This window comes from Oncorhynchus mykiss, chromosome 18 (assembly GCF_057628025.1).
Source record: "Oncorhynchus mykiss isolate SJ-2025 chromosome 18, ASM5762802v1, whole genome shotgun sequence".
NCBI classification, from domain to species: Eukaryota; Metazoa; Chordata; class Actinopteri; order Salmoniformes; family Salmonidae; genus Oncorhynchus; species Oncorhynchus mykiss.
In genome coordinates, this window is record NC_143039.1 from 66,433,848 (window position 1) to 66,446,014 (window position 12,167).

At 46.1% G+C, this 12,167-nt stretch overlaps 1 protein-coding gene across 3 annotated transcripts in view; it reads right to left on the reverse strand.

Annotated features, from left to right (window-relative positions):
• The window catches only part of LOC110496609 (adenylyl cyclase-associated protein 2), a 49,588-nt gene that overhangs the window by 16,976 nt on the left and 20,445 nt on the right, over positions 1-12,167 (reverse strand). For all 3 annotated transcript variants that reach the window (XM_021572603.3, XM_036953360.2, XM_090209154.1), the window contains 3 exons: positions 5,474-5,617; positions 5,237-5,322; positions 4,938-5,043 (listed from right to left, as the gene is read on the reverse strand). In XM_021572603.3, the coding sequence (XP_021428278.3) occupies positions 4,938-5,043; positions 5,237-5,322; positions 5,474-5,617 (336 nt within the window). The remainder of the gene's footprint in view (positions 1-4,937; positions 5,044-5,236; positions 5,323-5,473; positions 5,618-12,167) is intronic.

Here is a 12,167-nt window from a genome sequence, read left to right on the forward strand (position 1 = left end):
ACAGCTGCAGCGATCGGTTAGCTGCTCAGATAGCAGATGTTTGAAGTTGGTGAGGGAGATAAAAGTCTCCAACTTCAGCGATTTTTGCAATTCGTTCCAGTCACAGGCAGCAGAGAACTGGAACGAAAGGCGGCCAAATGAGGTGTTGGCTTTAGGGATGATCAGTGAGATACACCTGCTGGAGCGTGTGCTACGGATGGGTGTTGCCATCGTAACCAGTGAACTGAGATAAGGCGGAGCTTTACCTAGCATGGACTTGTAGATGACCTGGAGCCAGTGGGTCTGGCGACGAATATGTAGCGAGGGCCAGCCGACTAGAGCATACAAGTCGCAGTGGTGGGTGGTATAAGGTGCTTTAGTGACAAAACGGATGGCACTGGGATAAACTGCATCCAGTTTGCTGAGTAGAGTGTTGGAAGCAATTTTGTAGATGACATCGCCGAAGTCGAGGATCGGTAGGATAGTCAGTTTTACTAGGGTAAGTTTGGCGGCGTGAGTGAAGGAGGCTTTGTTGCGGAATAGAAAGCCGACTCTTGATTTGATTTTCGATTGGAGATGTTTGATATGGGTCTGGAAGGAGAGTTTAGAGTCTAGCCAGACACCTAGGTACTTATAGATGTCCACATATTCAAGGTCGGAACCATCCAGGGTGGTGATGCTGGTCAGGCGTGCGGGTGCAGGCAGCGAACGGTTGAAAAGCATGCATTTGGTTTTACTAGCGTTTAAGAGCAGTTGGAGGCCACGGAAGGAGTGCTGTATGGCATTGAAGCTCGTTTGGAGGTTAAATAGCACAGTGTCCAAGGACGGGCCGGAAGTATATAGAATGGTGTCGTCTGCGTAGAGGTGGATCAGGGAATCGCCCGCAGCATGAGAAACATCATTGATATATACAGAGAAAAGAGTCGGCCCGAGAATTGAACCCTGTGGCACCCCCATAGAGACTGCCAGAGGACCGGACAGCATGCCCTCCGATTTGACACACTGAACTCTGTCTGCAAAGTAATTGGTGAACCAGGCAAGGCAGTCATCCGAAAAACCGAGGCTACTGAGTCTGCCGATAAGAATACGGTGATTGACAGAGTCGAAAGCCTTGGCAAGGTCTATGAAGACGGCTGCACAGTACTGTCTTTTATCGATGGCGGTTATGATATCGTTTAGTACCTTGAGCGTGGCTGAGGTACACCCGTGACCGGCTCGGAAACCAGATTGCACAGCGGAGAAGGTACGGTGGGATTCAAGATGGTCAGTGACCTGTTTGTTGACTTGGCTTTCGAAGACCTTAGATAGGCAGGGCAGGATGGATATAGGTCTGTAACAGTTTGGGTCCAGGGTGTCGCCCCCTTTGAAGAGGGGGATGACTGCGGCAGCTTTCCAATCCTTGGGGATCTCAGACGATATGAAAGAGAGGTTGAACAGGCTGGTAATAGGGGTTGCGACAATGGCGGCGGAAAGTTTCAGGAATAGAGGGTCCAGATTGTCAAGCCCAGCTGATTTGTACGGGTCCAGGTTTTGCAGCTCTTTCAGAACATCTGCTATCTGGATTTGGGTAAAGGAGAACCTGGAGAGGCTTGGGCGAGTAGCTGCGGGGGGGGGGAGCTGTTGGCCGAGGTTGGAGTAGCCAGGCGGAAGGCATGGCCAGCCGTTGAGAAATGCTTGTTGAAGTTTTCGATAATCATGGATTTATCGGTGGTGACCGTGTTACCTAGCCTCAGTGCAGTGGGCAGCTGGGAGGAGGTGCTCTTGTTCTCCATGGACTTCACAGTGTCCCAGAACTTTTTGGAGTTGGAGCTACAGGATGCAAACTTCTGCCTGAAGAAGTTGACTTTAGCTTTCCTGACTGACTGTGTGTATTGGTTCCTGACTTCCCTGAACAGTTGCATATCGCGGGGACTATTCGATGTTAGTGCAGTCCGCCACAGGATGTTTTTGTGCTGGTCGAGGGCAGTCAGGTCTGGAGTGAACCAGGGGCTATATCTGTTCTTAGTTCTGCATTTTTTGAACGGAGCATGCTTATCTAAAATGGTGAGGAAGTTACTTTTAAAGAAAGACCAGGCATCCTCAACTGACGGGATGAGGTCAATGTCCTTCCAGGATACCCGGGCCAGGTCGATTAGAAAGGCCTGCTCACAGAAGTGTTTTAGGGAGCGTTTGACAGTGATGAGGGGTGGTCGTTTGACTGCGGCTCCGTAGCAGATACAGGCAATGAGGCAGTGATCGCTGAGATCCTGGTTGTAGACAGCGGAGGTGTATTTGGAGGGCCAGTTGGTCAGGATGACGTCAATGAGGGTGCCCTTGTTTACAGAGTTAGGGTTGTACCTGGTGGGTTCCTTGATGATTTGAGTGAGATTGAGGGCATCTAGCTTAGATTGTAGGACTGCCGGGGTGTTAAGCATATCCCAGTTTAGGTCACCTAACAGAACAAACTCTGAAGCTAGATGGGGGGCGATCAATTCACAAATGGTGTCCAGGGCACAGCTGGGAGCTGAGGGGGGTCGGTAGCAGGCGGCAACAGTGAGAGACTTATTTCTGGAGAGAGTAATTTTCAAAATTAGTAGTTCGAACTGTTTGGGTATGGACCTGGAAAGTATGACATTACTTTGCAGGCTAACTCCTCCCCCTTTGGCAGTTCTATCTTGACGGAAGATGTTATAGTTGGGTATGGAAATCTCAGAATTTTTGGTGGCCTTCCTGAGCCAGGATTCAGACACGGCAAGGACATCAGGGTTAGCAGAGTGTGCTAGAGCAGTGAGTAAGACACACTTAGGGAGGAGGCTTCTGATGTTGACATGCATGAAACCAAGGCTTTTTCGATCACAGAAGTCAACAAATGAGGGTGCCTGGGGACATGCAGGGCCTGGGTTTACCTCCACATCACCCGCGGAACAGAGAAGGAGTAGTATGAGGGTGCGGCTGAAGGCTATCAAAACTGGTCGCCTAGGGCGTTGGGGACAGAGAATAAGAGGAGCAGGTTTCTGGGCATGGTAGAATATATTCAGGGCATAATGCGCAAACAGGGGTATGGTGGGGTGCGGGTACAGCGGAGGTAAGCCCAGGCACTGGGTGATGATGAGAGAGGTTGTATCTCTGGACATGCTGGTTGTAATGGGTGAGGTCACTGCATGTGTGGGGGGTGGGACAAAGGAGGTATCAGGGGTATAAAGAGTGGAACTAGGGGCTCCATTGTAAACTAAAACAATGATAACTAACCTGCACAACAGTATACAAGGCATATTGACATTTGAGAGAGACATACAGCGAGGCATACAGTGATCACAGGTGTTGAATTGGGAGAGCTAGCTAAAACAGTAGGTGAGACAACAACAGCTAATCAGCTAGCACAACAACAGCAGGTAGAATGGCGATTGATTAGGCAGAGAGGGTCGGATTAACTACACACAGAGCCTAAGTGCGGCTGGGGCCGACAGATAAAACATAAACAAGCAGAATGGATTACCGTGATTAATGGACAGTCCAGCATGCATCAGCTATGTAGCCAAGTGATCAGTGCCCAAGGGGCAGCGGTGGATGGGGCAGGGAAGCTGGACTGGCGAGTGTTATCCAGGTTAGAAAACTAACAATGACTAAATAGCTTGTAGCCAGTTAGCTGGTTAGCTTCTGGAGGTTCTTGAGTGTGTTCTAAAAATGTAAAGATAATAGCGGTTCCGTATCACATTGGGTGAGGCAGGTTACCGGAAGGTATAAACAAATTAAAAATCGAAAAGGGATAGAAAGTAAATATGGGTTCAGTGAGTGTTTGGGACGCGGCGATTCAGACGGTTAGCAGGCCTGTGCTAACAAGCTAACAGTTAGTAGACGGTGCTAAGCACGGTAGCAGTTAGCGGACCGGGCTAAACAAGCTAGCAGTTAGCAGGCCGAATTTGCAAGCAAGGAGATAGCAAGGGCTAGAGAGTTAGCCTTTGGGGACGTCGCGATGGGGGGAGTCTGTTTATTCCTCTTCATGCGGTGACATCGATGGACCGGTCGTGGGTCTGGATATTGTAGCCCAGGAGCTCAAAATGTTCCGTTTGCGATGGGAATCCGGGGATGAAAAATAAAAATAAAATATTAAATAGGTCCGTTATGCTCTGGTTAGAGTCGCGTTGTTCGAACTGGCGAGAGCTTTCCGAGCTAAAGGTTAGCTGATGACCGGTTAGCTGAAGACCGCTAGCAATGTTTTGCTGAAGCTGGTAGTTAGTTGGCTAGTTGGCTAGCTTCAGTTGAGGGGTTCCAGATCCGAAGTAAATATAAATACTTTAGGAAAAATAGCTACGTTGGGTGAGGCGGGTTGCAGGAGAGTATTTAGAAGAAGTTGAGGTTCAGCAAAAAGTTTTAAAGATATGTGAAGAAAAAAAAAAACGAAAACAAACGATATATACAAGGGACACGACACGACAACACGTCCTACTGCTACGCCATCTATAGCTGAGTCAACTACTCACTACATTTTGTGCTAGCTAGCTTATGCTTTCAGTACTAGATTCACTCTCTGATCCTTTGATTGGGTGGACAACGTCAGTTCATGCTGCAAGATATCTGATAGGTTGGATGACGCCCTCCGGAAGTTGTCATAATTACTGTGTAGGTCTGTGGAAGGGGGTGAGAACCATGAGCTCACTAGGTTTTGTATTGAAGTCAATGTACCCAGAGGAGGACAGAGGAGGACGGAAGCGAGCTGTCCTCCGGCTACACCATTGTGCTACCCTACAGAGCGATGCCGAGGCTACTGTAGACCTTCATTGCAAAATAGGGGTGACGTTTTGGGGTGACGTGATTATATTTAGTATGGTTTCATCTAAAAAGGATAACTTTTTTCATGTTTAAACATTTAAAAAAATATGAAATTCACAGAGGAGGATGGCCCTCCCCCTTCTCTTCTGAGGAGCCTCTGCTGGACTAGGTGATTATTTTTGTAAATCTTAAGTGTCGCTGCTACTCACAATCTTGCTCCAGACTAGGCCTGTTGTGTGATGCTGTTTGATGAAGGCCTGAAGCTCAGTCCAGATGGATAGGTAGGACCCCACCCACTCCACATGACGCTTGTCTCTATAGAGAAAGAGATCAACAGACAGACGGAGAGAAGGGGAGAGAGAGAGGGTGACAAGGAAAAAGGGGGATGGATTAGGACGAATACACAGAGAGAGAAAAAGACACAGACAGTTATTTTTACATACCAATAATAATCTGCAAAGTATCTAATAAGCTAAAGTTGATGTAATATACTAGCAGTCATACTCACAAGTCTTTATAGTCTTTCAGAACTCTGTTAGTGTAGAAAATGGCAGCATCATTCATCTCCTTCACATAGGGAACTGGCTTCTGGCTCTGGAAGAGAGAAGGAGCGAGAGAAAGAGAAAAAGAGAGAGAGAGAGGTAGTTAAACAAAGCTGACCCTATGTATGAATTTAGACATCTCTGCTCTGCATTCACAGAAACACAGTGAAGAAGATGTGAATGAGTGAGTTTTGTCTCCTCACCACGGCAACCCAGCCCAGTGCTGGGATGCTCTCGCTGACAGCTGATAGGTGGTTGAATTGGCTGCTGCCACGGTTACATTCCCGAAAGTTCTGAATCTCCTGGATTTTCTCTGAGATAGGCTTCAGCAGGTCAGACAGCTCCATCTGGGAGGGAGAGACAGGGGGAGGAGAGAAAGAGAGGGAAAATGAAAGAGAGAGAAAGATAGTGAGAGAGAGAATGCTTGTCAACAAAAACTGAACAATCTCACAGGTAGTGTCTTTTCTATATGACCGACAATATGCAAATAGCATTTATCAATGACTTAAGTATAACTCAACACCCATACATTCATCTGTAATAGTGCTCTGAGCAGCTCTCACAGTGCTCTCCAGAACCTGAGTGAGAGCACCAGTCTCAATGGGCCAGTTACCTCATGCTACCCGTTATATAGCAGTTTCACTTACTGCCTTGCCCACAAGCAACTCTGCCATGCATGCCAGCTAGTCGAAGGCACTGTGATTTTATAACTGGCCAACTGGAATTTTATTAGAAGGATCCATTTTCCATTGGAACTTCCAGATCCCTGCTAGCTTCCATCCCTCTTTCCCTCCCTCCTCCCTCTCCTCCCAGCATTCCTCTGTTCATTGGGAGATCCCTCTGGCCTTGTAAGGCACTGAGCAGGTCTAATGTTTACAGTTTACCTTCACACAACTGGGTAAAGGAACACATTGTTTCCCTAGTGACACTGTAGTACAGTTCTCTTATTTTGACCTGTACATAAGCCAATGTTGCTATGACATTTTAACTAAATATCGCAGTGTCGATATGCTGTGGGAAAGATAAATAAATATAATAATTTCTGTTTATTTATTTAGCTTTATTTTGAGAAAGGATGTGATTATTCTTCCATTGCTATGGCAACTGATTTAATTGCATTATGGGTTAAATACAGTGCATTCGGAAAGTAATCAGACCCCCGGACTTTTTACACATTTTGTTACGTTACAGCCTTATTCTAAAATGTATTAAATAAAAAATGTTCCTCTTCAATCTACACACAATACCCCATAATGACAAAGCAAAACCATGTTTTAGACATTTTTGCAAATGCATTAAAAATAAAAAACAGAAATACCAAAGGGTCTGAATACATAAGTTCAGACCCTTTGCTATGAGACTAAAAATTTAGCTCAGGTGCAACCTGTTTCCATTGATCATCCTTGAGATGTTTCTACATGTCACACCCTGATCTGTTTCACCTGTCCTTGTTATGGTCTCCACCCCCTCCAGGTGTTGCTCGTTTTCCACAGTGTATTTATCCCTGTGCTTGTATGTTCAAGTCAACCAGCGTTTTTTTCCCGTTCTCCTGCTTTTGAATTTCTCCTTTCTCTAGTCCTCCTGGTTTTGAACCTTGCCTGTTTCTGGACTGTGTACCCGCCTGCCTGACCACGAGCCTGTCTGCCACTCTGTACCTCCTGGACTCTGATCTGGTTTTGACCTTTTGCCTGTCCACGACCATTCTCCTGCCTACTCCTTTGGATTATTAAACATCTAAGATGTTAGATCATTAGTACACATTTTAAATGGCTTTTACAGATTTGATGTTTTTACAAGGAAAGTACTTTTATCCATGGTTGTTTTCATTGGTTTTAACAACATGTGCTTTTTAACAAATTTAAATGTAACTTTCAAATGCTGTGTTTTATGCTTTGTTGCCGTTTTTATGTGTATCAATGATGTAAAAAATGTATGAGCTGTTTTTAAAGGAAATGTGTCAATAAAACTTTTCCACAAAAAAAATAAAATAAATAAAAATTAAACATCTAAGACTCCAACCATCTGCATCTGGGTCTCGCCTTGAGTTATGATACTACAACTTTGTTGGAGTCCAACTGTGGTAAATTCAATTAATTGGACATGATTTGGAAAGGCACACACCTGTCAATATAAGGTCCCAAAGTTGACAGTGCATGTCAGAGCAAAAACCAAGTCATGAGATCAAAGGAATTGTCCGTAGAAACAGGATTGTGTCAAGGCACAAATCTGGGAAAGGGTACCAAAAAATGTCTGCAGCATTGAAGGTCCCCAAGAACACAGTGGCCTCCATCATTCTTAAATGGAAGAAGTTAAGAAGCACCAAGACTCTTCCTAGAGCTGGCCGCCCGGCCAAACTGAGCAATCGGGGGAGAAGGGCCTTGGTCAAAGAGGTGACCAAGAACCCAATGGTCACTCTGACAGAGCTCCAGAGTTCCTCTGTGGAGATGGGAGAACCTTCAAGAAGAACAGCAATCTTTGCAGCACTCTATCAATCAGGCCTTTATGGTAGAGTGGCCAGATGGAAGCCACTCCTCAGTAAAAGGCACAACAGCCCGCTTGGAATTCGCCAAAAAGCACCGTTAAGGACTGTCAAATTATGAGAAACATGATTCTCTGGTCTGATGAAACCAATATTGAACTCTTTGGCCTGAATGCCAAGCATCACATCTGAAGGAACCCTGGCACATTCCCTAGAATGAAGCATGGTGGTGGTGGCAGCATCATGCTGTGTGGATGTTTTTCAGTGGCAGGGACTGGGAGACTAATCAGGAGAGAGAAAGATGAACGGAGCAAAGTACAGAGAGATCCTTGATGAAAACAAGCTCCAGAGCGCTCAGGACTTCAGACTAGCGCGAAGGTTCACCTTCCAACAGGATAATGACCCTAAGCACACAGCCAAGACAACGCAGGAGTGGCTTTGGGACAAGTCTCTGAATGTCCTTGAGTGGCCCAGCTAGAGCCTGGACTTGAACAGCACACATTTTTGTTGTATCCCCGGACAATCATGCTTGATTCAACTCATTGAGGGCCTGATTATTAATTGACAAGTTGAATCAGGTGTGCTTGTCTGTGACTACAATAAAAATGCGTACTGTTGGGGGTACTCAAGGTCTGGAGTTGGGAACTACTTTCTTAGGTCATCCAATCAGTGGCTTAAATCCTCAAAGAGAGCCTCTCCTAGAAAATGTTTACAGGTGTGGAGAGGATGAAATGGTCAGAAGTACTATACAGCTCTATTCCTAAGTGTATCGGTTTGATTTGAATAAGAATCTTATACACTCCGACATAGTTTGCTGCATTTTACATACTACAGTTTCTCCTTGTGTGTCAGAGGGAGAGACAGAAAGAGCTAACTATTTTTTTTTTTAGCAAATTCTTGCCCAAATCAGATGCACATGATTTTCATAACATGAGATAGACAGTCCTTTCATAGGGAGGACCAACCTCGACTGTCTTACTTTCACTCTCTCCAGATCCCATCGAAAATAATTTGCCTGCTAGAGCATCCTTAAAAGAAAACAACTTCTCCATGAAATGGAGGAAATACCCACTGAGATAAAGTGATGCTATGACCAATTTATCTGTGATGATGATCTCCTGGGCCTAGTGACGATTAATCTGTGAGTTGTACATATCTTTCAGGCTAAAGATCTTCCTCCCTCCCTCCCCTCAACTCTTTCAGTTACTGTACCAGGGGTATCTGATGGCCCAAATCTTTTATTTCAGCCACATTGGTAAGACAGGAGCCCCAAATACCCCCCTCTCAATCATCCTCCACTTCCAATGAAGAGAGACATAAATAGCCAGGATATCTCCAGGCTATGAGTGGGTCAGGGGCCTACATTACACACCATTCACTGAGAAAGAATGTGTAATGAGAGAGAGACGGTAGAGAGACGGTAGAGAGAGTTAGAAAGAGAGGGAGAGAGACAGTAGAGAGAGTTAGAAAGAGAGGGAGAGAGACGGTAGAGAGAGTTAGACAGAAAGACGGAGAGAGATGGTAGAGAGAGTTAGACAGAAAGACGGAGAGAGACGGTAGAGAGAGTTAGACAGAAAAACAGGGAGAGAGACGGTAGAGAGAGTTAGAAAGAGAGGGAGAGAGACAGTAGAGAGAGTTAGACAGAAAGACAGAGAGACGGTAGAGAGAGTTAGACAAAGACAGGGAGAGAGACGGTAGAGAGAGTTAGACAGAAAGACAGGGAGAGAGATGGTAGAGAGAGTTAGACAGAAAGACAGGGAGAGAGACGGTAGAGAGTTAGACAGAAAGACAGGGAGAGAGACGGTAGAGAGAGTTAGACAGAGAGACGCTAGAGAGAGTTAGACAGAAAGACAGGGAGAGAGATGGCAGAGAGAGTTAGACAAAGACGGAGAGAGACGGTAGAGAGAGTTAGACAGAAAGACAGGGAGAGAGATGGTAGAGAGAGTTAGACAAAGACATGGAGAGAGACGGTAGAGAGAGTTAGACAAAGACATGGAGAAAGATGGTAGAGAGAGTTAGACAGAGAGACGGTAGAGAGAGTTAGACAGAAAGACAGGGAGAGAGATGGTAGAGAGTGTTAGACAGAGAGACGGTAGAGAGAGTTAGACAAAGACAGGGAGAGAGATGGTAGAGAGAGTTAGACAGAAAGACGGTAGAGAGAGTTAGACAAAGACAGGGAGAGAGACGGTAGAGAGAGTTAGACAAAGACAGGGAGAGAGATGGTAGAGAGAGAGGGAGAGAGAAAGTAGAAGAGAAAAAAAGGAACAAAGAGCAGCATCAAGTTATTTGATCTGTACCGTACAAGCACACTATCTGATACCATGGCTTGGCGTCCACTATGTTGATATTCACTGACTGGCCACGTCTGAGCTATAATGACCAGACTATGAGCTATAACGACCAGGCTATGAGTTATAATGCAAAACATGAGATCAAAGCTCCCAGTGGAAAGTGACCAAGGAGAAACCAACAGTGTGATTCTACAGTGTAAAGCCTCACAGAAGCGCAGAGGGCTGTCGAGGCGAGACAGCTATAGCGTGAGACACACACACACAGACACAGAGTGAAAAGCCTCACGTGAGCCCAGCATCACACACACACACACACACACACACACACACACACACAGAGGAGCAGGAGCAGCTCAAATATAGAACATGCCCATAAAAAGCCACAGAGCACAACTCCGGGCCGGAGCGGCGGAGAGAAAAGCCAGAGGTTTACCGGCGGCTCTGGGGTCCCTATGGGAGAGATGTACAGGGTCACAATCCCTGTTCCACCAAAGGCTGCTCCAAATGGAAGACAAAGGCCATGATTGAGGTTAATATAAAACTACTTATAAAACTACTGTGCCTTCAGAAACTATTCTGACCCCTTGACTTTTTCAACATTTTGTTACGTTACAGCCTTATTCTAAAATTGATTAAATAAAACATTATTCTCAGCAATCTACACACAATACCCCATAACGACAAAGTGAAAACAGGTTTTTAGAAATGTTTGCACATTTATTTAAAAAAAACTGAAATACCTTTTTTACATAACTATTCAGACCCGTTGCTAGGTGACTCGAAATTGAGCTCAGGTGCATCCTGTTCCCATTGACCATCCTTGAGATGTTTCTACAACTTGATTGGAGTCCACTTGTGGAAAATTGATTTGACATGATTTGGAAAGGCACACACCTGTATATATAAGGTCCCACAGTTGACAGTGTCAGAGCAAAAACCAAGCCACGAGGTCGAAGGAATTGTCCGTAGAGCTCTGAGACAGGATTGTGTCGAGGCACAGATCTGGGGAAGGGTACCAAAATATGTCTGCAGTATTGAAGGTTCACAAGAACACAGTGGCCTCCATCATTCTTAAATGGAAGAAGTTTGGAACCACCAAGACTCTTCCTAGAGCTGCCCGCCTGGCCAAACTGAGCAATCGGTGGAGAAGGACCTTGGTCAGGGAGGTGAACAAGAACTTGATGGTCACTCTGACAGAGCTCTAGAGTTCCTCTGTGGAGATGGGAGAACCTTCCAGAAAGACAACCATCTCCGCAGCACTCCACCAATCAGGCCTTTATGGTAGAGTGGCCAGACGGAAGCCACTCCTCAGTAAAACGCCCATGACAGCCCACTTGGAGTTTGCAAAAAGGCACCAAAAGGACTCTCAGACCCTGAGAAACCAGATGATCTGTTCTGATGAAACCAAGATTGAACTCGTTGGCCTGAATGCCACGTGTCACGTCTGGAGGAAACCTGGCACCATCCCTACGGTAAAGCATGGTGGTGGCAGCATCATGCTGCAGGGATGTTTTTCAGCGGCAGGGACTGGGAGACGAGTCAGGATCGAGGCAAAGATGAACGGAGGAAACTACAGAGAGATCCTTGATGAAAACCTGCTCCAGATCGCTCAGGACCTCAGATTGAGGCGAAGGTTCACCTTCCAACAGGACAACGACCCTAAGCACACAGCCAAGACAACGCAGGAGTGGCTTCGGGACAAGTCTCTGAATGTCCTTGAGTGGTCCAGCCAGAGCCCAGACTTGAACCCCATCGAACATCTCTGGAGAGACCTAAAAATAACTGTGCAGGAACGCCCCATCCAACATCTCAACAGGCTACAGTGTATCTACAGGATCTCTACCGGCTCTCTACAGGCTACAGGCTCTCTACAGGCTACAGGCTCTCTACAGGCTACAGTCTCTACAGGCTACAGTCTCTCTACAGGCTACAGTCTCTCTACAGGCTACAGTCTCTCTACAGGCTACAGTCTCTCTACAGGCTACAGTCTCTCTACAGGCTACAGTCTCTCTACAGGCTACAGTCTCTCTACAGGCTACAGTCTCTCTACAGGCTACAGTCTCTCTACAGGCTACAGTCTCTCTACAGGCTACAGTCTCTACAGGCTACAGTCTCTACAGGCTACAG